This window comes from Castor canadensis, chromosome 16 (assembly GCF_047511655.1).
Source record: "Castor canadensis chromosome 16, mCasCan1.hap1v2, whole genome shotgun sequence".
Taxonomy (NCBI): Eukaryota; Metazoa; Chordata; class Mammalia; order Rodentia; family Castoridae; genus Castor; species Castor canadensis.
The window spans coordinates 84591275-84618263 of record NC_133401.1 but is presented as its reverse complement, the minus strand read 5'-3'; the positions used below and the strand labels follow the sequence as shown (position 1 = coordinate 84618263).

General features: G+C 41.9%; 1 protein-coding gene across 4 annotated transcripts; it reads right to left on the bottom strand.

Moving 5' to 3' along the window:
* Window positions 1–4818: 4818 nt before the first annotated feature.
* On the bottom strand, window positions 4819–25856 carry Spdl1 (spindle apparatus coiled-coil protein 1). Of its 4 annotated transcripts, none has more exons than XM_074057755.1 (12): window positions 25728–25856; window positions 22662–22843; window positions 20198–20374; window positions 18464–18658; window positions 17783–17932; window positions 17587–17685; window positions 17392–17502; window positions 16048–16188; window positions 12162–12271; window positions 11381–11568; window positions 7951–8293; window positions 4821–5700 (listed from the first exon to the last, which is right to left on the bottom strand). In XM_074057755.1, the coding sequence occupies exons 2-12, from the start codon at window positions 22818–22820 to the stop codon at window positions 5553–5555; spliced, it is 1821 nt and encodes a 606-aa protein (XP_073913856.1). In that variant the 5' UTR covers window positions 22821–22843; window positions 25728–25856; the 3' UTR covers window positions 4821–5552. The 4 variants fall into 4 exon arrangements, with proteins under 4 accessions (XP_073913857.1, XP_073913856.1, XP_020019960.2 ...); XM_020164371.2 differs by lacking the exon at window positions 25728–25856 and adding an exon at window positions 25440–25593 and having other exon boundaries at window positions 4822–5700; XM_074057757.1 differs by lacking the exons at window positions 4821–5700; window positions 25728–25856 and adding exons at window positions 11179–11255; window positions 25440–25593 and having other exon boundaries at window positions 8153–8293.
* Window positions 25857–26989: the final 1133 nt, after the last annotated feature.

The window sequence follows — 26989 nt, the reverse complement described above, 5'->3', positions numbered from 1 at the left end:
ACTCTTGACCTTGCTCTCTGCTCTTCACCATGTGGAAATAACACAAAGATTCCCATCTACTGACAACAAAGCGGATCCTTATGACACTGGCTCTGCAGGCACCTGGAACTCGAATCTCCCAGCATTCAGACTAGGAGAAATAAATGCTGGTTCTTTAAACGACCAATACACAAATCACTTGTTTTATAGCAACCCAAACTGCCTATGGCAGGGAGTACTGACGTCTTAATAATATCATGATTTCGGTTTGTGCATATGGGGTGTCTTTCTACTTCTGTTACATTGCTTTTCATATTTTGATCCAATCTTCCATTCCTTGGACAAATCCCACTTGGCATGCTTTGCTATGCTGCTGGATTGGGCTTTTTAATATCATCTAGATGTATCATCCACATTCAAAGAGATACTGACCTATGGTTTTCTTCCCATTTTTGTTTGGCCTTGCTATGAGGGTAATACTCGCCTGGAAGACCAAGCTTAGGAAATGTTCTACTTTTTGGAAAAGCTTGAGAAATATTAGGGACAACTCTTTTAAATGTTTCGTAGCTCATGAGTGAAGTCCATGGTCCTGGGTTTCATTTTTTTTTTAATTACTGTTATAATCTCTTTTTCATATGCTGTATCACTGACTTTCAGTTTCTTGAGTAAACAGTCCCAGGCATAGTCCCAGGAATAGTTTCATTCCAGGAATTAGACAATTTCATTAGTACTGAGTTGTTCATAGTGTTCTCTGTAACTCATTTTACTTCTATAAAATTAATCGCATTGCACCCACTTCCATTCCTAAGTTTAGTAATTTGAGTCTTTTCTCCTTTTCCCTTGGTCAGCCTTATTAAAACTTTTGTCAGTTTTATTAATCTTTTCAAAAAAGGAAGATTTGGTTCCATATATCCTACTGTTTTTACTTTTATTATTTTTTTATCCTACTGTTTTAGATTCTTAACTTCATTTCCCTCTGCTCTTTTAGTTCCTTCCTTCTGCTAGCTTTGAGTTCAGGCTTCTCTTCTTTTTCTAGTTCCTCAACAGGTCAAGTCAGGTTTTTGGCTTAGCTCTTTCTCTTTTGGAAGCAGGCATTTACAGCTATAAATTTCCCACTGAGCACACTGTTGCTTTTGCTACACCAGTTGGTCTTGTTACGTTCTCTTCATTTTCATTCATCTTTAAATATTTCAACATTATCTCTAAAGTATTTCTGGTGGTCCCTTCTCTGACCCATGGGCTGTAGAATGGTGTGCTCTTTACTTCTCCATGTAGTGCTGAGTGGCCGGCCACTGAGGCTCCAGGGACTCCCTCAGTGTCAACACTCAGGCTGATTTGCTTGACTTGTTCACCTGGCTGCTGAGTTCCAATAAAGTCGATTCTGCTTTCTATGAGTGCTTGTCAGTTCATTGACTGATTTTGTGAAGGGCTTTTGGAACATCTTAGTCAACATTTTTCTCCAATAATGGTCAGTGTTCAAGTTGGAACCTGGAACCCTAGACCAGAGGCCCAGCTCTCTAGGATTCCAAGTTAGTTCCAACCACTTGCCCCTAAGAGGCCAAATCAAGAGATGAGTAGAGGTGAAGGACAGAGAAAGATGACTTGTTACACGGCACAGGCACACCACAGGAAGAGGCAAAACAAGCACTTCCTGGGTACGGACATGAGATTTAGGTTTAAATAGGGGAAGAATTGAGGCAGTGGGCTCAGTTGATCGTTATCTCAGCTCTGATTCTGCGAGGGGTTCTGGAGAATTTGTTGTTGCTGTCGTCACATGAGGGGGTAGCTCCCACGGGAGGATTCCTCCTGCACCAGGATGCAGCCTCATCATTTTAGGTCATTGTCCTCATTTGGGGATGCCTCGCAACCCACACTCATCCTAGAAACCTAACCGGGGATGACTGGAGATGCGGAAAGGACAAAAGATAGAAGACAGACATGCAAAAAGCTGGGTGCACACCCAGGTGTGCTGGGTGCTCGGATGGAGACACACGACAGCCTCATTACTTCTTTTTTACTTCTCTTCTTTCACTTTGCTTCTTTTCTCTAGTCTTTAAAGTCTCAGTCCTTAGACTCACACACAACAGTCATCAGCAGCAGCCTCACAAGCAGCCCGTGGAAGCCACCCCTTGCAAGCAGCCAACCATGTCCTCCTTTGGGGAGTCTTTTATCTACAGTGGCAAAAGAGGTGGAGCAACAGTTCTGGGGCAGGGAGCATGACATTGTAACAGGAAGAACCTGCCATCGCTACTGTCTGAACATAAACACCTTAGGAAAAGCAGCCGTGCTGCATTTTGCCCTCGCCCACTTCTGCGGCTGGGGCTGTGCCAACTCAGCCTGCAGATTATTTGAGACAGTTGTGCTTATGTCAAGTTTTCATAATCTGCTCCCATAGAGATGGTCTGTTCTGTGAGGCTATGCTGACCCTTTCCTTGGGGTAGTTTCTGTCCCTTGTCATAAAGATCCTGTCAATCAGTCCTGTCCTTCCTGGAACCCAAGGGGATTTCAGGAAGGGGTTCAGAGTAAAGGAGACAGATGTAAAATGGAGGCAGCGATGCCACTCTTTGGACACTTGCAAACCCAAGTGAGAAGCCAGTGCTTTTCAGCAAAAGCAGCTTCTAAATACCTGTTCTATACTTTTATTTAACCCGGGGGATGAAAATTCTGTCTGCTTACCTCCTATTTACCTACATCCTCTATGAAGAAGATAAATGCAAGATACATCATAAAATTAAAGCAAAAATGGTTTCCTATGAGAGAAAGAAGGAAATGAGGATAAAAGCTGGGTTTTCTTGTAGATTTCACTTTGGATCCACACATTTTACCTTGTGAGTTCAGATTTGGGTTCAGATGGTCCAAAATGCTCCAACCTAACCATTTGTCAACTGTGTAATATTTAACAGGTATACATAAAGCACCAGCTTCCTCCCACCACTCCCTCACCTGTGTTCTGGACTCCTACCAAGGCTCACTGTGTCTAACAGTGAAAGCAGGTAAAGCAGGGCTGTGAATGGTGACACTTGACCAACAAGGCCACCATTTTGGGTTTTTATTTTTTTGCGGTGCTGAGGCTAGAAGTCAAGGAGGGCCACTTTTTGAGTAACAAAGTGGGAGTGTGCCCATGAGAGTAAGGTTGTAGGTTAGTTTTACTTTCCTTACAAAAATAAAGGCTCACCTTTGGATTCCCCCAGGTAGTTGACTGAAAAGTGCATCAAAATTGAAATACTTGCTGCCTCCTACTGCACCACCATTTATTCACTCACAGCTTTATTTCCCACAACTCCTGACCACTGCGCTTCTCTTAAACATGTCAAATGCAAATTAAACTCCCACGCTACACCCTGCTATGCCTTAGTTTGCACAAGTTTTTCCCACCTGGATCAAACAGCCAAGCTAGTCACTTTTTGCCTTCATTCTTATCTTTTGCTAAATCCAATTTCAATCATGACTTTATTTAAAAAAAAAATCTAATGAGGGCACTATTTTGCTTACATCAAGTATTCAGTTACTTCCTGCCACCTACAGTGATGGTTCTAGAATCTTCTGTCCCTAGGGCTGGTGAGAGATAAGCCAGATGTGTTGGGTTCCCTTGTCAATCTTGCTTGTTTACACATCTGTGTTTCTGTTTGTAGAAAAGGATTTCCCAAACTCAAGCTCTTGGTGAAGTTGCTCCCAGATCTGCACAGCTTGAAGGTGTTACATTACCACTCGTCACCTGCCCCTTCAGTAATCTGAGTCTGCCTCGCTGACTTGAAATGCTGCAAGCACTTACCCTTCAACACCTGCTGCTTCTACCTCAGTGCTGTTCTCACCATGTCATTGTAAACCTAAGGTGTCACCTCAGCTTAGAGATGATGGAAATCTAAATGTCCTTGGCAGCTTCACTTTCATCTGATCCTACAATCCTTCCTAACTCCTCTATTTGACTCTCCATCACTGTGATATTTTTTGCTAATTACTAAGGACCCTCTCTAAGTCCTTGCCCAAGAATCCTCATCTTGAAAATGGGGATAAACAGAACACCTGGTGCAAAGTGTAAGATGTGGTACTACACGGAAGGGCTGAGGAGAGGGTCCGGAATGCTGGACTTCAAATGTTAGACATGGCTGTTACCAGTGATCTCACCACCACCACTGCAGGGTCCACTAGACTATGAAATAATACCTTGAAGAACTCCATGTGGGAAGGAATTTGTCTACATTCTCTAGCATGCAGTTTAAACACAGTCACTCATCTGATATCAACCTCACGCCAAAACTATGATTTGCTCCCTCCTGCCTTCAGCTCCTTCTTTTTGCAAGGGCATTATTTCATATGAATATTCTAATTTTTGACTATGCTTTTTGCAACAGATTTAAAAACTTATTTGACATAATTAGATATTAGATGCAATTTCCTATAACTTTAATAGACATTTAACTGGTACAGATACCTATTGTGATACTTTTATGTCAATTTGCCTAGGCCGGGGTGCCCAGGTACACAGTGGACTTTTGAGTAAACAGATGGCCTTCATGAATATGGGAGACCTCATGCATCAGTTTAAGTCTTAGACAGAATAAAAGACTGACCTCCCTGTGCAGGGAGGAATACTGTGACAGATAGCCTTGGTCTTGGACTGCTAGGCCATCCTCTCTCCTGAAGCCTGTCAAACCACAGTATGTTCAGACTTGGCTCCATAATCACCTTCCCTCTCTCTTCAAACACACATCCTACTGGTTCTGCTTCTCTGGAGAACCTGACTGATTCACCCACCTATAGAAAAAAAATAAGAAATTAACTTATAGACCAATCTGTAATTATCTAAATTAAAAACTTTATTTGGGAAACTTAGAATTAAATATATTTTAAATATATATGTATATGTACATAAAATTATATATAAATAAAATTACATGATATGTAAGTATATATAAAGTTATATATAAGTTTACATATAAAACTGTATGTGTCAGGAAATTAAGAATGTCTGACACCCTTTATTCTCTTTTGATAACCTCCTGTTACCTATACCGAGTAAGAAAAAACAAAGGGGAGAAATTATTACAGCTTTATTTTAAGTTTCAAAATTATTTGCTTCATGTGCTTGAGTCATAAAACCTAAATCATGTAGGTGAATACAAAGATTAATATAGTTGCTTTACACAATGACAAAATCTTATAACTATGTTTTCAAACCAAATTTCCTATTTTTATGACAGTGAAAAAAAAAAAACTTAAGTTCATTAAAAAAGTACAAAAGGAAAATAAACTAGCCAATCGTTTCAGTGCTCTCTTTGCAAACATACGGTGTTGAAGGAAGGTTACTTAAGTGTTCACATCACTTAAAAAATTTAGATTCAAGGCAGAAAACGGATTTATATTAATTAAAACATTTGCCTTCGGCAGCGAGCGGCTCCCTGAGATTCAGACGCTGTGTGAAGGGTCATCTCCTAAGAAGGTCTCCGCAGAGAATCACACACAATTCTGAAGACTTGGCCAAAGCGGCGTACAAATGCCACGTCTTGGCACAACGAGCATCTGCAGATACCCCGGAAGGTGGTGTCCCTGAGAGGCAGTGGGCGCCTCGCTCTCTACTGCTGTGGGCACTGGACCTCTGGAGTCGGTTTGGAGGACACGTAGATAATAGGGTGTGATTTCTTACGAGGTTCCTTTTCCATTTTGCTTGCAGTTTCCTTCCCCTCTTTAACTTCTGTTTGAAGCCTTGTATCAGCAGATAACCTACAGGCATTAAAACATCAACTCTAAATTCAAATGCACTTAACAAAAATTAAAGCAGCAGCAAACCACTAGTACACCAGGTCTCCAATGAGGCAAAGTGCTATTGTTTTTTTGATGTATACAAGAAAAAAAAGCTAGTCAAGTCCAATAGCATTAGTAATTCTAAGTGACTGACTCTAAAGGAATTTTTTTTATATCAATAGGCTTAATTTTTTTTAAATCTCAACAAATATCTTCAAGGCTGATAAAAGAGGCCTGGCGAGGTCTAAACTAAAGAATTAAACACAATGGATACTCATCATGATCAGCACACACAACACAAAGATTCAAATGCTACATCAGTATTTTCAAGTTGACGTGGCATACACAAAGCTCAGCACGAGACACAAACAACAGAGTCCTGGGCTGCACAAAGAGAAGGCAATTTGTCTCACGTGAAGAAAGAAATTCAAATACACCTGGGCACTGGTGGCTCGCACCTAGAATCCTAGCTACTTGGGAGGCTGCAATCTGGAGGGTCACGGTTTGAGGTCAGCCAGAGCACGCAGTTCTCGAGACCCTATCTCCAAAGAGCAAAAAATGGATTGGAGGTGTGGTTCTGGTGGAAGAGTGCCTGCTTTGCAAGCGTAAAGCTCTGAGTTCAAGCCCCAGTCCCCCTCAAAAAATATTTCAAATTCAAACAGACTTTCAACTAGTAGAATGATAACTTAAGAAAAACAAACAGTGGAGAGGTGTTTAAAAGGATCTGCAAAGACTCTTTACAGGAAGTGTCGGTTAACTGTGCAAGAGTGAAGTATCCAACCAGGCTCATCTTTGTCTTCACATTGTGTGTCTACATTAAAATGCAGAAAAGAAAAGGCTCCAAAAGTGTAAGTTACAGGATGAGCTGGCACACACATACAGTTTTTTTGTGGTGAAAATTTTATTTGCTTTTGTTTAACTTGAGGACATAAATTTCCAACATGTGATTTGTGTCAAAAAATTAGCTACATACAGCTAAATCATTTTTTATGAGCAAAAGAGGACACGAAAAGAAACAAAGGCAACACAGACAGCAAGGGCCGCACTGATGGGTTCTAGAAATGGTCAAGAAGTCTACCCCGCTCAGGCTCAGGCTCTCATGTAAGCACCACGGCCTGCTGAGCTCATGTCAGGACTCCGTGGAACTGGAGTGAGTCAGACAGCATCAATTTGACTTGTTTCCCGTGACTTACAGGTTGTAACACTACATAAAAACCCAAGGAGGGGAGTAAGGCCCCCTCCTTTCAAGGGCAGCTAGCGCTGCCTTTTCACTGGTGAGCACTGCCTTTAGCACACCGAATCCTTGAAGGAAAGCCCTCTTACACAAGGTTGGCTGAGTCACTATTTCAATCAAAACGCACGTCATTAAAACGTCTGATTGTGAGCCTCGCACTCTCATTTCACAGAGGACAATAAGCTTACTTTTTAAAGACGCTTCTTTCAAATGTGTGCCTGTGCACTGCGCAATCACATCCTTCACCCTTTTTACGTCTCTGCCAGTTCTGTTTTTCTCACCCACGCTTGGTCATGGGTGCACGCCCACAGTCTGCCTCCTTCTCCCTCCACTCACTTTGCTTTACCTTACTTTATTATTGTTTTTAAGGACAGAGCCCTTCAATACTAACTCCTTCAGATACACATCTGACACTTCCTCTTTTAGTTACAAACGCATCTATGCAAAACCAAAGGATTTGGAGTTTGGGAAATGGAAATAAATTAGCTTTATATTTAACAAGGTCAAACAGGCTTCAGAGCTCATTTCTGAAGGCGTAGTGTAAACAACATCAAAAGCCACAGAAAATTTCGCCTACATTTCTAAGGAGAGTGCTTGAAAAGATTGTCAGAGGAGAAAAAATGAAAAGGAATGCATAAAACATATGACATCTTTGGGAATCCGCAAAAGGGCAAAACTGTGGAAAGCCCTTTGAGAAGAAAAGCTAAATTTTCTTTCGTGGCCACTCGTGAACCAGCAGACAAGAGGACAATATCTTTACTCAGACCAACAAAACACTGGAGTGCGCTAGATGGGCGGTTCCCGCCTCGTGAGACAGAAAAGGTCTGACTTTCTGGTCTGACTCCCGGTTCATCAGTACTTTCCTCTTGCAGTCATTTTAGTCTGTCTTACAGTTTTGAAAAAGCTAAAGGCAGGCAGATGTAACTTAAGAAAACAGATAAAGAAACAAATGGCATAGCTCCCGTGGTGAGGGGTGAGGCAGAGAGGACACTGACCTCGGGGAGCTGGGGGGGTCCCCGCCTCTTTCCCGTAAGGCTTCGGCGTCTGTCGGAATGTCTATGAGCCACACGGACTTCTCTTCCTTCTTTGGCTGTGTATCTGGGGGCAGATTTTTGTGAGGAGAGAGACTGACCACGGGCTTCTCTCTAGAAGCTGATTTTTCTAACTGCAAGCCATCATTTTCTAAATTGGGAGGACAGGGCTGTGTCTCCTCTTTCTGAGGTGAGAGACTAGAAACTTCTTTCGCAACAGTGCTGTCGGCACAGACATCTGTAGGAGTGGTAACATCCACGGGCAGCACCTCACGCCTCTTTTTGAGTATAGGTACTTCAATCTTCTCTGGAAAAAAAAAAATCCAGCCAATGAATAAACAGAAGTGGAATAAATTGCACACAAACTTTTTCCTGTGCTTTTTAAAATCCACTCTTGAAATATATTGTTTCTTTTATCCTGTGTTTTTTTTTGTTGTTGTTGTTTTTAAATAGTCTCATTGACTCTATCCTTTAGAGTACATTGTCTACAATTTTTTCCTGTGGGAACTCAGTAACACAAAGCTCTGGGAAGGAAAAGAATGCTCTCTTCTGGTGTGCACATGTTGTAAGGTGGGGGAGGTTTCTAAGATCTCAGCTCTTTCGGAAAAGATGCAAGAGCAGACAGCAGAGGAGCCCAGGTTCAAGTCCTACACTCAGTGGCGGGGTGACTGAGGGTAGGATTTAACTTTCCTGCACCTTATCTTTTTGACTTTCTTTAAACGGGATTTCAGTATTGCGTGTTGTTAGGACTAAATGAAAAGAGCAAGTCATACTCTGGATGTTGGTAACTTGTGCCTGTTAGATATATTCAGAATCCAACCCAGTCTACAACAGATACACTTATGCCTCCCCAGACTCCCACTGTGCCCTCCACCTATCTCATGGCAGGACACCATCCTATCCCCATGCTGGTCCTGTTTGTAGTCACCCAATTACCTGCTCTAGAACATTTTCCTCCCCATCTCCACATGAATGTGCCTTTCACTGTCATAATCACAACATCAGTGGAAGCCGAGGAACCGTGGCAGGAAAGGGGTCAGTGCTCTCGCTTTCATTGCTTTCTGATCACTGCCTGGTTTTCCTTCTCTTTCCCTTTTTCTTGCTTGGCTCCCTGGAAACCCACGTCATCTCCACTCACTGTCCCTCTTCCTATCTCTTTGCTGGGTTCGGTTCAGCAGAACTTTGAAATTTATAAATGGAAATTCCTAATCAGGGAGCCTCAGAGTCAGGGAAGAACAAAGGATAAGAGAATGGAAAGGCTTTTGAGACTATTCATTCTCCCTGATGCCAAGCAGCACTGCAGTGGGCTGAGACGATGACAGGAGAGCCAGCCCTTGAAGCAGTGCAGCAGGGCTGTTTGAGAACCCCAAGCCTAAAGCCCGTGAAGAACATCTTTTAGGGAAGGGGGGGTTAGAACCACCTCATCGTAGATTTCTCTAGGAAAATCCACATGCAGTAAAGATCAGTCTTTATAAAAGGATCAGATGTGAGGTCATCTGTGAGGACTCTCTAGCCATCACCTCTCCATAGAAAGAGCAATCTGAATGATGATTCTCACTCAAAAATACCTTCGTAGAACTTAAAAAATTGAACACAGAAGTGAGACTGCGAATACCCTTTGCATGGCCAAGATGAGTAAAACCAAGGTTGGACCATAAAGGGAAAGGTTCTCTGTGACTTGACTCTCCTGTCCTCAAGCACCGAGTCCCTCAGACTGTTTCCACATGGAAAGTGAGTGGGAGGCTGGTGCTTGACTTCCCGCCACCCAGAATCCCCACATGGGCCTCTCACTCGGGTTGGTACGTGGGCTCTGGCACACAGGGAGCACTGAGGGCTGCTCCACCTGAGGCCTGCTGCGAGCACAGAGCAGAGGCTAACAGTAGCCAGCACTACAACAGGGCAGTGGCTCTGCTTCCCTGCCAGACAGGCAATGAGGGGGGCCATACTGCTGGAGGCATAATCTATAGACCCTCTGGGCACGAGTGGCTGGTGGGCTCTGACACATTCCCTAGGTGTTCTCTGTGGATTGCCAACAGGCTCGTCCAGGTCGGACATTTAACCAGCAGTAGAGTCAGCCTAAGACTGGCACCTGACGTAGGCTCAGGGTGCCCGCTAATGCTGAAATGTAACACAACAGCTGATCTGCTCAGAATTTCTAAACAGGCTCTCTGAAAAATAGAGCAGTCGCAAGAAAACAGACTGCTAAGTATGGAATAAAAACTTAATTCACCAATGCATACATAGAGAACATGTCTACAAGGACGAAAAAGAGCCAAGAAAGGATGGCTATACCCAGTGGACAAAAGATGGTGCCAGTAAGAGACCCAAAGACAAGCATCTGAATGTTGGGAGACAAAGAATTTAAAGCAGCTGTTTCAAGAAAATTCAGTGAACTTCAAGAAAACACACAGAACAATTCAGAAATTCATTGGACAAATTTAAGAAAGTGAAATAATAATTACCTAATTATAGAGCTGAAAAATTTAATAACTGAAATGAAAAATGCAGCAGAGGATACTCAGAGCACAGCTGATCAAGCAGAATAAAGAACCAGTAAGTTTGAAGACAGGCTATTTGAAAAGATTGTCAGAGGAGAAAAAATGAGAAGGAATGCATAAAACATACGACATCTTTGGGAATCAGCAAAAGGGCAAAACTGTGTCTAGAGAAACTAGAAAATGAGTGAAGGGCAAAAGCATATTCCAAGAAGTAATAAATGAAACCTTTCCAAACACGCAGAGGTCACAGGTTCCATTCAAATTCAACCCAAACCAAACTCTCAAAGACCAAGACAAAGGATCCCAAAAGCAGCAAGAGAAAAGAGGCAAATAATGTACGAAGGACTTTCACCACTCCAGGCATGAGACTTCTCAGCAGAAATTCCACCAGCTGCAACAGAAGGGAGATCTATTCCAGGTGCTGGAGGAACAGAACTGCCAACCAAGAGTTCTGTATCCACCAAAGCTGAAGGGAATCACTGTAACCAGCCCTGTCTGACAAGACTGCTAAGGGAGATCTTCAGACAGAAAAGAAGTAGAGACTTAAACCCTAGCCTTGCCTAGGCTTTCTATAAACAAACCTAACTAACATAGCTTCCAACGTTAGGGGCTTCAACAGAATAAACACCTTTGGTATGACACAGATGCTGCCATCTTAAAGGGAAAAGTCTCAAATGTCAAATTTCCTTCTTACAGTATGACGACGTCAGATATCCACAAGGAACACATGTTCTGTTTGTGCACTCTTGGTACCCACTCCTCTGAGTTTTCCTGTAATTTTACAGCAGGAAATTCTCTTAGTTATAGATGCATAACCACCGAGTAGCTTACAGTGCAGATTTTTTATATCTTCTCATGACTTCAGACAGAAGCACATGAACGCAGACCACACACACCTTCAGGCTCGTACTTGAGCTTCAGCTCATCCAGTTTGGCTCTAAGTTTCACGTTTTCACTTTCCGAAAGCTGGAGGCACCTTTCCTTTGCAAACAGTTTTCTCTCAATCTCCAGGGCCCGCTGACTCTCGAGCAGCGCTTTCATCCGCTGAATGGACAACTCTCCCCTGGCGCTTTCGTTCTCTTTGCTAAGTAACAGGAGGGAGAACAAAGGAACATACAAACAACACGTACTACAAATAAAGCAGCTGGAATCAATTTTTTCCTTGTGCATTTCAATACTTAGTTAAAAATACACTTCTGTGGGATTTTTACAAAAAAATAAACAATAAAAATAAGGTTTAACAATAGCACTAGTTCTTTGTAAAGCATAGTTCTTTGTAAAGGAAGCGGGCAACTCTTCTTTTCCAAGAGCGTCCACTCATCGTTCCTTTAAGGTTTAAGTCACATGATAGTTATTCTTGAAAACTTGGATTGTAACAACATTTTCTGTCGTAAAGTCCTTTTCATTACCAATCTAAAAAGCTGAACACAAAAAAGTAAAAATAAATTGTCTATAACATAGCATGCTAAAGGATTCAAGCATACATTCAAAGTACTTTTTTCATTAACAGTAATTACAATACCTTGCATAAAACCTAGGTGTGGCACAAAGAGAGATTTTTATCGACTTTCTTTTCTGAAAATTTCTTTTGGCAATTTTAAAACAAAACCTTGCAGTCACTCACCCATCTATTACACACAGCGGAGAATCTTCCTTTTTCTGTCCATGAACACTTACTTTAAGTTATCGAGCTTCAGCTGCAGTAGGTCTGTGTAGTAGGTGCTGTCTTCTGGAACACACAGGTTGGCTGGTGCGGAAGGCTTAGACTCCAAGCTTTCATAGAAATTCTAAAGAAGGCAAAACGTCTTGTTGAAGTAACCGCTCATAGCAACTACCACTCAGTTTGCACTCACGTTCAGCGGCTCTGTGCTGAGAGCCACACAGTAACTCACTGGGCTCTGGTAAGTAAAAGTGCACCCCTCCCTTCTTACAGCTGAGGAAAGGGCTTGGGTGGGGTGACACAGCCCAGCGAACCGAGATTCTGAGCCTGCGTCTAATCCTACAGCCCCGCTTCTAACCACCCTGTGCCCTACAGTTACCTTCTCCTGCCTTTCAAAACAGAAGGAGCAAAAGCCTGCTGGCTTGAATTCTGAACATGATGATAAAGCCATAAAACAGGCAAACATGAAAAAGAGAGGAGATTCCCAAAGTTACTTTTGGCATCTGTGTTCTCAATACTGATATGAATGCCATACAATTCTTTAGGGCAGAAGAATGAAAATCTCTCTAAAAACTGTACATAATTTCAGCAACCACACATAAAAAAAAAAAAAAAATCAAAAAACCTTTTTGATTTAAATAGGTCATAATTTTCAAAGTATAGCACTGAGCCCAGTGGTGGGCCACATCACCTGCCAAGTGACACACTGTAAATTCAAGCAAAATTACTGTCCTTTCGCCATTTTTCCTAATAAAAGATTAAATAGCTATGTAAACTTAAATTTTTATGATACACTAATGGCCCTAATTGGCCGTAATGTAGTATGATGAAAGATTATTACCATCTACCAAACTCCAGCATTTACACTCTAACCTTTCACTGAAGGCTAACAAGATCTCAGTAGTCCCTAAGGAAACTTAAAATTTATAACTGTGATATGATCCCAAGAAAAATTAAAAATACCAAAAAGGTCTTTGGGTTTATTTTTCAGTGCTAGGTAAGAAAAAGTAAACATGTGAGAATAGCCAGGAAAATACTGAGGAAAATCTAGGATGGGGGAATCCCACACCAGACTGAGTGACACTTGGCCAGCGGCCGTTATTTAACACACACCACACATACACACAATACACCCCCACATACATACCACAAACACACACACACAAAGATACCATACACACACCACATACCACACATACCACAAACACACACACAACAACCTCCCCAACACACACACACGAGACACACTTCTCGGGGGGCTCAGAACTTGACCCTTAAAAAAGGAAGCTGCACACGTAGCAAACAAGTAAATTCTATCCATTCTTAAATAAATACTCACGTGAAATACATTCAACCTCATCACAATTAGAAAAACGCAAATTGAAACTACACTGAGATGCTACTTCTCATCTGTCAGATGGCAAAATTAAAACGGTAACAGGTTCCATCATGAGACTTCAATGGTGGAAGCACAGACTGGAAGAGTCTCGGGAGAAGAGAGAAAAACTTGACAAAGCTACATAGGCAGGCGCGTTCTGGCCTGAGACCCTGCTGTGGGATTAACCCTGAGATGGGCTGATGATAACAGGAGGGAGCACACAGCTCAGATGTGCTCCACGCAGTAGCAGAGACACCAAACACCAGACATCAGATGTGACTCAACCACAACACATCCCTGCCACAGAATTCTCTGAAACTACAAGTGAAAATGAAAAGCTCTGTAAGCTGAGATGAAGAGATTTTTAGCACACATTACAAAGTGAGAAAGGAAGGAAAAGTACAAGACCATAGTATGACACACTTTGTTTCAAAAAAAAAAAAAACATAAGATAGACACAGAGCTGATCTTATTTCCAAAAGGTCACAGAATGAGCTAGGTCCTTACCAGGGTGAGGAAATTAGATAGGAAGATGTAGGAAGAGAGTGATGCAGGTTTGGGAAGAAGGGATGCTGAGCACAGTTTCCAACACTGAACAAAACAAATGAAGGCAACCAGGATGGAGGGAGGACAACAAAATGAAACAGAAACAGAAAACCATCTTACATTCATTCCAGACGAATGATGCACTCCAAACCAAGGGCAAGAAGAGGGCAGAAAAAAAAAATGCCTAAAAAAGTAAACCTAACTCACTTTTGGACACACAACGTGTGGCTATGCACCCTCAGACTAAGCCAGAAAGAACTGCCACATGCTCTGCACTCTGGTTAGTAGGCCAGTCGTCCAAGATTTGATGTCTTCTGAGGTAAATAAGCAAAGATGCTGAGCACAACAAGAAGCGGGCTTCTAATGTCAGAAAGGGAGCAGGCAGTAAGCTCTGTGGTATCAAATGCCACAGGAGACATTAGTACAGACAGACCCATGTGCTCACGCACGTGGACCCTCAACTCTGCCTGCTGAGGACCTGGAAGTGAGGATACCACAGCAGCAAGCACATCCGGCACCCAAATCTTGGTTTCTAGATACCAGTACCCAATAAAGTAATGTGTGTTCCTTGGAGAAGTGCTGACTCCAGGACTGGGACAGGCGAACTAGGAACATTGTAGGGCCAGAGGGTGAGGAAGTGCCCCGTGGCTTAACCTGGGACACTGTGAGCATCAATGTAAAAAAAGTCACAAATCATAACCTGCCGAGTAAAATAAGAATCCCTGTGGCTACCCTGACATAGATGAATCAGTAAGTGTGAAAAAGATGCTTCCTTTCCATCTCTTTGTAAGGATTCCAGTTAGTAAGTATACAAAGAATGATGGAATTGCCATTTGATAATCATCACTGTAGGACCATCAATGGAGAAACAGGCATTGACTTACTCTCAAAGTATCACAAGCTACTTTTTAATTACAAAGGGAAAAACTGTAACTTTGCAGTGGAGAAATCTGGCAGACATAATCTTAACCACACACTCCACTTTAGCAGCAGTAATGGCACAAACAGACATTAGTGCCACCCAGTGGGATCCATTAGGAAGGACACAAGGCTACAGTCATGCATATGACCCAAACCCAATTGCATCAGAAGAACCCAACATGAAGAACAAGTCACAAGGTAACTGACTACCATTCAAAAATGCCAAGGTCACAAAAGACAAAGGCTGAAGACCTGTTCTCAGGTGACTGTTCAACACAACATGTCATCTTGGGCTGGACCCTGGGAAGGAAAGCATTTGTTTTTATTTACTTTGTTACAAAGGCATCCATCAGTGGCAAGAGTAAAATGTACAAAGCAGCTTACAGACAGCACAATCAATTCACACCACCGTTCAATTCCTGATCGGGATCCTTGGGTTAAACAGGAGGAAGCTCTTCAATAAAACAGAGGTGTCAAAGGGTACAAGGATACCTGTCTTGTGACTCACTCTCCAATGTTACAGAAAAACAACTGTGCACACATGGACAGAGGCAGAGGAAGTAGTAAAGCAAAGGCCAATTAGGGGCCCAGAGTGAAGGGTAAACAGAAGGACTTGCACAGCTTTCCTACAAGTCTGAATTGTTTTCAGAATAAAACAAATTTTGATGGTATTGAAAAACATTTCTGATGACACACAAAAGGAATTTCTTTACAGTGTTGGTAGAAGCCAGAAACAAGACTATATGCTAAATGATCACTTAACTGAAGTTCACAGCATTTGTTCATAGGATGATGATACAAAGGTAGGAGGTGGGGGGAGTAACTGAGAAGGGACACAATTGAGCCTTTCTGTAGTACTGGAAATATTTTACTTCAAATCTGGTGGTGATTATGGAAGGGATATGTATGCTAAGACTCACAAGTTGTACACTAAAGATGACAGTACTGAACAACAACCACTGAAACTGAGGGTTAATTACATAATAAAGAAATCTACTTAAAAATACTGAGAAACTCACATCAAGATCTGGCTGCATTTTAAAAGGTGCTCTACATACCTTAAATTTCTCCAGGTTTCTAATTTCACCTAGAAGGTGTTTTATTTCACCATTCTTCTGTTCCAACATGGCAAACAACCGCTCCTGCTGCTCAAATTCAGTTTGAGACCCTTTCATTTGCAGCAACGTAGCGACTTGTAGCTAGAAAACAACACCCCCCAACAAAACTGAGACTCTGATAAGCACATTTGTGGTACAATTCACATTTCAAACTGTATTCATTTTGATTCATTTTGGAAACTAGCTATTTCAGCCTAATAATTTGAACGTATATGTATCAGTAAGTTTTGCAGACATTAACTTTTGAGTATCTGACTACTCTTTAATGATAACTGAAGCCTTAATGATGTGAACTGCTGTGAAACACAGATTGAACTGAGTGACTACAGTCTTCAAGCATGTCATTCAACTGGTAACTAAGCCTGGCCAAGTGTTCCTGACTACTTATCACAGGCACAGACTCCCATCAAGGATCTAATGAGGTTCCATAAAAACTATAATCACCTTTAATGAAGTAGGGGAAATTATTAAGGTATTCCAGTCACAAATATGAGTGTCACAAATTTCAAAGACGGGAAGCCCCACGTAAGGACTTTGCCACACTTTAAAGACAGGACAATTCTGAGAGGGAGGTTCTGACTAATGTTCTCAACAGTTATAGGTCAATAGTGACACAACTATAACAAGATCAAATCTGTGACTCAAGCCCAAGGTCACCTAACTCCCAAGTTTAATCAGTGACCTTGCACATTTCTTTGGTAAAACACCACTCTTACAAAAACAAACAAATAAATAAATAAAAAGGAAGACATTCTAGAAGCATTAGGCACGGGACACACAGGATGAGGACTCTGGAGGACTGGAAAGCACTGGGCTGTTCCTAACTTTCCTCTCATCTGGTTGAAATGGTGACCAACACAACCCTTAAAATTAATTAATTACGCTTGACCTGATGAGCTGTAGGAAATGGACACCCTGAGCAGTCCAAACTTCAGCCTAACTGAACCTTCATGGGACCAGTGAGGAGCAGAGAGAGAGAGAGAGAGAGCGAGGCCAGCTGAAGATGAGCACAGCGTTTTTCTCCTGCTCCACAAAGAAAGGTGTGTTTCTCCCTGGAGAGGCTAAGACAATCAGTAATTGCTAAATATATCACTACTACTCTTTCAAGTTTAATTTTTTTAAACATAAAAGGATCTTCAAAAGAACTGAAGAACACTGATTTAAAAAAATTCTGCAGTTCTATAAATAACTACATAAAAGGAAAAGGTGGTTTTGAGACATTTGTACTGCAATACAAATATATCAAAGTAGACTTAATAATCTTTAATAGTGGTAATGCTATACCTTCATTCTTTGCATCTGTTCTCTATAAAATGCATTTTGCTTCTTTAAGGACTGATACTTGACTTTCATACTGTTAAACTGGCGCTCCATTGCTGCCCTTCGATCTTCCACCTGGAAAATACTGATTGTTTAACTGTTCTGTAGTAACTGAAATGCCAAAGTTACCAATTCAATCATCAGAACACTTGTAAATACCTCTGCAAATAGAGAGTTGCCTTTGCTATTGGGATCCAAGGCTTGCTGGAGGGCCTGACTCAATTGCACCTGAAGATCTTGATTTTCTACACGAGCTTTCTAAATTCAAAAGACAGTGATTTAGCTCACAGAGACAGATCAGTGAGAGAACACCGGACCATCAGCTGGGAACTTGGTGTTGTTGCCATCACAATACCTCCAAGGCATTATAGTAGGAAACTGCTTCCTTCTCCCGCTCTTCTTTCTCTTCAGTAAGCCGGTCCACCTGGCGCATCAAGTTAGAGCTGAGGCGTTCTAGTTGTTCCTGCCTGTACTGTAGTTCATTCACTTCTTCTTTGAGGCTGGTCTACTCAACAGGAACGGAAAAAGAGAAAATCGTCTGCAATAATCTTTTGCGTAGCAGCAGCCCCATTCATCAGTCACTGGTGCTCACACCCAAAGACTGTGAGGCATACACTGCATGATTTTAAATGACTGAACTTATTAGCTGAGAACCAAATAAAAGCCTTGAGAATCTGCCTTTTTTTCCCTATGAGTTTAAAGCTTTAATTTTTAAATATCACAGCCCCAAATGAAAAATCTACATTTGCATGAATTTTAACTTTCACCATGCTAACATTTTACACTGGGCTGTTATGACACAAATTGAAATCAGACTAAATGCCTCTAAATTCTTTAGAGGTTTTATTAATCTAAATGTAAAGTCTGCCTTACAAACATGTATCCTACAGGTGTTTCATGAATGAAGGAATCCATTTTAAAAATATTTTTTTGATCATTTATATCAACATTAAGTAAAAAAAGCATTTTAGCCTTTTACAACATGTAAAATATATGCAGAAGAAAAAGAATGAGAAACACGTGCCATAAAAGTTACCTTCGCACTTTTCATCTCAGTCAGCTCAACTTGAAGAGCGAGCACCTCTGAAGACATGCTCTCATGCACCCGCTCAGACAGCGCCCGTATCTCCTCTGCTTTCCGAGAGAGGAGTTCCTTCTGGTGGTCCACTTTATGCTTCAGCTGCTTTTCGCTCAGCCTTGCCTCATCTAATTCCACCTTCAGTTTTTCTAACTAAAGCAAAAGAAGAAAGAGAAATTCACTACCTTATAAAGCAAACAGTACTTGCCTTCTGAAAAACATCAAGTGATCCAAACATTGTATGAAGACTTAGGCGACCATCTTTTAACAGTGACCCATGTGTTTACAAATACTCCACACTAGCAATCAGAGCGGGCCTGGATCCTCAGAAGCACCCAAGGCAGGATTGTCACCACCTTGGCTGCCGTGGAAATGAACGGTTACAGGAAGAGTCAGAGACAGTATGGTTTGGATTAGGGGCTTGCAGGCCAATTTCTTAGAATTTACTAATGGATTAGATGTGAGAAATTAAGAGAAAGATATTCAGTAAAACTCCACATTTTTGGCACAAGTGGCTAAACATCAATCAGTGAGACAAAGTTTTTTATTTACTCTTTCTGTGTAACTGGCCATGCCTCATGTAGTTCCTGAATACTCCCTGCATTGCTGTATTTGCTTAGGTAATGAAAACAACATGGTGGGGGAGGGAAGAGAATACGTCACACCAGTGAGCAGTTTCTCAATCAGAATAATTTCAAACAAGCTGGTTTTCCACCTGTCAGAGTCGTAAGCAAAATGAATCTGTATCACACAAAGGCATTATTCAATTATGTTTGTTTCACTGCATATTAGGAGAAAATAAACTAGCTCAAAAACATAATTTCATTGCTATTACTACTTAAAATGTGAAAACTCTTTAATTTAATGAAAAATTAAGTAATGGTATAGGTGGTTCTCACACAGAAAAATTCTAGAATATGCCACACAAGAAAAACAGACTGTGAAAAAGCAGGAAAAAAGCTCAGCAGGTTTTCACAGAGAGGGTATGGAAAATCAGAGCACAGACCCAAGAGGAGCCATGACAAAAGCTGTGGATCCCTTAGAAGCCACATAAAGGTCCCAGGAAGGCTTGGGTTGCAAGACAGGACGGGCACTCACTGCACAGGTGTCGAGTTCAAAATGGAGCCAGGGTGTGATGTCTCACTGGACAATGTACAGGGACTCAGGAACAGCCTTTGGTGTCCGAGTGCTCAGCTCAAATTGTGACCAAAAATTTCCAGCTCTCTTTTTTGTTCAATTTACTCAATCTATCTACACATTGGCTTTCTCATGTGTTATATGGAGATAATAATAGTCCTCCCTTACAAGTTGTTGTGAGGACCAGCTTATATGTATTTTTCTTCAATAAACAATTATAAAGCATCAATGTTAATCACATTAATTTATAAGGAAATCGGATTGTTCCGCAGCATTACAAAGCACACAGCCAGCTGCAGTGAAGGTAGGGGAGGAGACAATAAACAAGGAGGCCAAACTGGTCCCCAAACTAAGTCCACAAATATCCAAGCACCAACATTAGTAGTGTGTAATTAGAAGGCTTCTATTTACACAATCCCTTCAATAAGCTCATTTCTCAGTGTCTCTGCTCCCAACACTAGGATGATAGAAGCTGATCTTGACTATTTTGCATAGCTGGTACTTAAGAAAATCTCCACCATCTAGCCTTACAGATGGCTGTAGGACAGGTCAAACCTTGTTCTTCAGCTCAGTCACTTCCTGCCCGTGGCTTCGGCTCAGCTGCTCTTCTAACTGCTCCAGCTGCTTTTTCTGTTGTTGTTTAACAGTGTCACATTCGCAGCTCAAACTTTCTAACATTCGACTCTTGAGCTCGACTTCTCTCCGAAGAGTGTACTTTTCTTGTTCATATTTCTGAAAACAGATTTGATATTCAGTTACGTGCAACTCACCTAAGTGATTACCTTCAACTGGCTCATGGCTATCTCATACACATGCTGCTTTCCAAGTAATAACCACAAGTTAAATCTGGAATAAGTTTGGAGCTAATCCATTTTAACAAACTCTAAGATGTAGCCTGAGATGAGAGTTGTCTCAAAACACTGAGGCTGAAGTAAGGATAGACACTGGTTTCAGAAAAGGCTCAGTCTTTCCAGTCTGTGGTCTTTGGTGCCTTGCAGCCAGCACTGGGAAGCAGTGCTCCCAGTGCAAATGAAAAGGCATTTTCTGGATTCCAAACCCTAAATAAGGTGAGTACCCCTGGTGAGTATCACAGACTGCCTTTAAAAGCTCTGGCTCTTAGCTGAATGTCAACTGTCATGGTCATATGTCTTATTTTAATCCGAAGCCCTGGAAAGTGAGACTATGACTAAGGAGGGAACTCTTGTCTGTTAAAGTCCACTCTGGAGACACAGTAATTGCTTCTGTGTCCCACCAATGAAGTACAAAGTGCTCCATGTCATGTATGGGCGATCTCTACTAAGGCAGAAAAAGGAAAAAAGAAGTTCTAAATTGTTCTAATGAGCATCATTAGTCTGATGATGAGATGCTCTCCCACCTGCAGCTCTGGAAAAACTGGAGGAATAAAAGGACAGGTGAAAAGGAGAAATCTGAATTATTCCTTACTTTGGGAACAGTCATCTGAGAAATGTTTACAGAATGACTACCAGAATGATAAAGAACTGACACAAAGAAGTATTTAAAAGGCTTTTACTTACTGACAGAGAAGTGTAGAAAAAAATCCTTCAACATGCTTGAAAAAACAAGATGTAATAAAATCCAATTCTGCTAAAAAGACCTGACGCATTCAAGTTCCCCTCCCCCTACCTGCACTTCTACTTTAAAAGAAGGCAAAGAGATTATCAGTTGTTTAACACCTAAATTTAATGAGTTATTTCTCAAAAGAAATAAAGTTTTACCTTCTACTATTAGATTTGTAATCTTTGCTTTTATGACTTGGTTTTAAGTTCTTTGTTAAGAACAGTACACTATGGAGAACCAACGGCTAACGATAGCTATTTCCTACCTGCCATATTACTATTGTAAGACTGAGATTTAATTATACACTGAGCGTTTACTAATGTAAGCTTATTCATTTTTCCCATAAATGTCTGCGTGCCAGGCATTAGGGGCACGACAGTGAACAAGACAAGACAAAGTTCCAATCTCACGGAGATCAGTCCTGGAGATGATTAGCACTCAGAGTTAACAACAATGGCAACTTTGCATTACATACTCAAGGTCGGCTTCTGTGAAAATGACATTAACTGAAACCTGAAGGCTGAGAACCAAACGGTGAGGAGTGGCGATGAACACCTCAGGAGGAAACAGCTTGTGTAAAGTCCACAGACTAGCAGAGCCAAGACTAGGGCAAAGTGGTTTGAGATGAGGTCAAAAGTTATGCAGAGGTCAAGTCACACAGTAATTTCCGAAGCCAGATAAAGAGCTCAAATTTTACTGTAAATGTAATCAGAAGCCTTGTACAGTTTTTACCAGGGAAGTGACAGTCTTTCGGGTACTTTTCCATGACTACTTAGCTGCTGTGTGAAGAATGAGTGGTATGAATGTCAAGAGATTAAAGCAGGCAACCTGGATAGAAGTCTGCATTCAGTCCAATGGGGAGGGGACATATCACAGTCCAATAAGACAGATGATGTTAGTCTGAGCTAGCCTACATAGATGCTTTGTAGGTTGAGTCCTTGGAATTTGTGGATGGTCTAAATGTGAGACCTCTAGATTTTTTGCTCAAGTAACTGGTGAATGCTATTCCATTTACTAAATAAGCAAAGAAAGAGAATGTTTGGTTAGTGGGCAGGGAACCAACTATTCTGTCTCTTCATGTCTTGTTTGGATGTTCATTAGTGGGCAGTTGAAAACAGAAATTTTAGGCCTCTGGAGAGAACTGAAGGCTTGGTGAAGTGCCACAGGACATGTAGATGTTATTTAGAGCTCTGAAACAAGTGAGGTTACAACAAAACCTGGAGGTAAACACAGTAAGATGTAGTAAGAGCAATCATAATTGAACTTTCAAGCTCAAAACAACATTGCATTAGAAAGAATATTAGCAATTCACGGAATCCAGTCTCCTTTAACAGTCATGGGGACCGACAAGGATTAGTTCTTCAGAAAATAAAACACTTGCTAGACAAAACCAATCTTCAACAGCTAAGCTCATCCTTAAACATAGAGTCCTGAGTCCTACCTCAGTCACAGTCATCATCTCATTACGACATTTATCCAACTGATCCTGCAATTCATTCTGGCTCTCCAGGAGTTGTAAACCATACTGTGCAGCCTTTAGTCGCTCATTTTCAACCTCTTTAAGCTTATTTCGCAGATCTGTGATTATATCTTCCTCCATGTTCTTTTCCTGTTTTCAGCCTCCTGTAAATTGAGGAAATACAATTACTTAAGCTTAACCATAAAACTCCACCCAAGGGTTTCAATAATAGAAGAAACATACACTCAATACTACTGTTGTACAAAAACAAAGTATTAGGGTTCTCTTCCTGACCTGTAAGTGATCAAATTTGCATTCTTGTTCTAAGAACAAGAATTGTTCTGACAATTTTATTACCCGGTTTGAGATCAAATCAAAAAGAACAGAAAACAATATACTGAATTTTGCTTCTAAGAAATTCACCATCAGGAAACTGTTCAACTGTTGTGTGCTTAAGTATCCATAGTGCTAAGATAGGGTTGCTCTCATAATTGTGTCATTGTCTGTGCAACTACCTTAAACAATGAAGCTTTATAGTAGCATGACTGCTACTTACAACATAACACGGTAGCTTTGAGTAAGACTGATAAGGAAAAGCAAGGAATATTACAACTGATTTTTCGCAATTACCCTCCTGAATACACTGAACTCACTTTATTAAAGGTAGACTCCCTAGTGTTTTCCTAGTTATTCTTAAAAGGGCATGTAAATAGAGACCATGTTCAGAGCAATTAAAGGATACTGCTCTCATTCTAGATTTTCAAGCTGACACTTTAAACATTATGTTCCACTTTACTTCTGACGTCATCATCCTATTACTAGATGGCCCCAGCCTCTTAAGCCAAACAGAAACTCAGTTTGCCTTCAAAGAGCACCAGGCCATTACTAGATGTTTTCCCACGTAGTCATGCAATCAACACATTATTTCTTGAGTGCTTTATGTGCTACCCTACATCCTTGACGCTTCAGATTCATTAGAGGGTAAAATTAACAAAAAATTATTCCCTCATGAAACTTATGTTCCAGGAGAGTAAGACAAGCAATATTTAACAGCATAATTAAGTAGATTGGAAAATGGAAAAAACAGAACAGGATAAGAAGGGGGGCTCAAAAGAAGAAATGGGTGGTATAATTACGAAGCAAAAGATGAGAGGATAAGCTATGCAGCTATTTAGGGGAAGAATGTTCCAGGCAGATGAGAGGCCCTAAGATGGAAAGAAAACCCAAGAAGTGAACTAGAATTCAGATCAGAGGGTAACAGAGGGAGTGGGCAGACCAGGTCTTGTGAGGAATTTGGATGCTGCAGGAATGTCCCTGACTAAAGATGAGGTCTACCATATAGGGGCTGGAACAAGAGTATTTCATGTAAAAGAAGGAAAAACAAAGCACACAAGCACAGGTGCTCATAGCTAGGTAGATATAGTAACCGGAATAGGTAAGTAACCTTCTAAATGCTTCAATTTGTCACTGAATTAGGAAGTAAGTTTCTGAGCATGAAGATGAGGAAGGGAAAACACAAGGTTTTAGGAGAGGAAAGGAAGTACAATAGGTTATGCGGGGCTGGTAGTTATTGCTTTAAAATGCAAGACCTTTTCAAAACCTGTATATGATAGGGTCAGCTAGCTAACTGTTGCACTGCTACAACGGGCATTTGTCGAGGATCTGCCGTTGGTCAAGCCATAATTAACTCATTTAATTCTATAGATTGGCTTGAGTTAAGTAAAAGAATGGAGAAAGAAAAAAATTAAGTGAAAGAAAAAAATGGAGCTTACTCAAGGCATCCCACCCAGGAATACCCAAGGAAGCCAAACCCATCTCTCATTCATTCAAAAGATTTGATGGAACTCCTGTGAATGTCTCATACACCATGCTGGTGCTGAGGACACAGTGGTGACCCACACACTAGACAATAACCTTTCTTCTTCAATCTGAGTTTATTAGCAGAAAGGCATTAAATCAAACAACTGACCTGTAAAGTTGCAAGTGTGATATGTGCCAAAGAGAAAGATGTAGAGTGCTATCGGAATCCAGAACAAAGGGAAAGTGTCCTAATCTGGATGGCAGGGAAGGGGATGGGGCAGGGCAGGAGGGGACCTGGATAAGAAAGATTTCCCTGAAGTGAGGAAGCGCCTTTTCAGTAGCGATCTAATGAGATGAGAGTTAGCCTATCAACCTCCAAAGAGGAAACGATGACCACTACACATAATATGTGCCATACACTGTGCTTGGTACTCTGCATACATTATCTTATGCAATGCTCTGGACAACCCCATAGGGTAGGATTTTCCCCATTTTCCCATTTTACACGTGCAACCTTAACGAGACACAGAAAGATTACACAACTTGCCCAGGGTTAGTAGCCTCTAGGTGGCTAAATAAGGCGGGAATCAAAGTCTAGCTCCAAAGCCTGGTGTGCTAACCACTTTTCTGTCCTGCCTCTCAACAAGGACACAGGAAACTCTGGGAATCATGCTACTGGGTTCTCCACCACCTCCATAAAAAAACGACAGTAACAACCAGCTAACAGGGTTGTTGAGAACATTAAAGCTGAAGGTGGATTTTACGTGGCTGGGGTGGGGCAGCTCCGTCCAACAGAAATATAGTGAGAGTCAAATAGGTGAATCTGAGCTCTCTAGGAGCCGTATTTTTAAAAAATAACAAGAGGTACACGGGTGAAAAATTAATCTTAACATTTTATTTAACCCAGGCATTCCAACCTGTAATCACGACGATTATTAATGATCACTCTTTTGATATTACCTTTAACATCCAGCGTGTGTTTTACACTTGCAATGGCTAGAGGCTGTGGTACGGGACAACGCAAGCCCCGTGGTTATCACCCCGAGGCTACCCAGCCCACCCGGCCGGACATGGCCATCTGCATCCGGAGGAGAGCCAGACGGTGCAAGCCCGACTGAGACCCACCCGGAAGCTGGTGTAAGAGAACTTAGGGTTCCGGGGAAGAAAGCGTTCCGCCTAAGGCCCAGGTTTCCTTGGCCCCGCTCATCCACCGCTGCTTTGCATTCCCACTTGGCCTCTTACCCTTACCTCTCTCCTCACTCCTTGCCCTAGAGATTGCAGCCGTGCTGAGAGCTCCGGACGCCCAGATTTCTGGCGCTGCGCCCTCCTTACCACAGAGACTCCCTAACACCCATTCAGCCCGTCCTCTGATAGGCGCCAGAGTTTTTTGAATGAGTTCCCGCGAGAACTTGCACTTCTCACGAGACGTCCCGCCCAAGCCTCGCGTCCAGGACACCAGAAGGAAGTCCCGCCCCCCTCCCCATGGCGACTGCGCAGGTGCAGTGCCGTGAGCTTTGCGCAGGCGCAGACGCGGGCAGTTTCCCTGTGCTCGTTTTCCCGGGTGCCTTTGACGTGTCTGCTGGTAGTTGCTGTGTTTGGGGTTTTGTTTGGTTGCTGCTGTTTCTATTGTTAGGCCCGAGGGGGGAACGTCACCGTCGGTAGGTACCGTGGGGTCAGCCATGTCTCCTCTACCCGCTCTTTCCTCCGCTGCCCATCGTGTGGCTTCGGGAACCTGAACCAGGGTGACCGGTCCTACAGCACCACAGGACAGAGTCATAATTACTGTCACTGGACAGGATGACAGTGCGGGGCAATGCTGAACTTTACACAGATAGTCTTACTAAGTCCGAAAACAGCCCTATGAATGGACCTTAGCACCCCTCATTTTCAACTGAGGAAAACAAGACGTCCGGGTGATAGAACTGGACTTTGAACCCATGCAGTCTGATCCTTGCTTCCTGCGTGTATGTGTGCTCAGAAAGCGTATTTGTAAACCTGATGACTTCATCATTCAGAAATCTCAAGGCATCCTGGAAGAACGATGGGCCACAGTTAGCGTCATCGCTGAGTCCTAGGAACGGGTAGAGGTGTCGGGCGTCATCTTCTTGCTTGTTTGAAGACTCAGCTCTAGTTTTCCCTCATCAATTTTTGTTGTGTTTTCTCTGTCAGCAGGTAGACATGCTGTAATGACTTCCGTTGCAAAAAATAATAACTTCACTGACTCCATAAGATTTGACCCATTTGTTTGCTTCTCTGTATAACAATATGCCCGGGAAAGAAGTTTGCACTATCTCTGTTTTTTAACCTTTTATTCTCTTTCTCCCCCCCTTCACTTCAACTGAGGCTTACTCCCAACTAATATAGTGAAATGGCCCTTCTCAAGATCACCAGTGATTGCTTTTTTGAATGTGTCAGAAATTGAACCCAGGACCACATGCATGTAAAACATGCACTCTACCACTGAGCTACACCTTCAGCCCACCAGTGGTTTCTGTCTTGCAAAGTCCAGT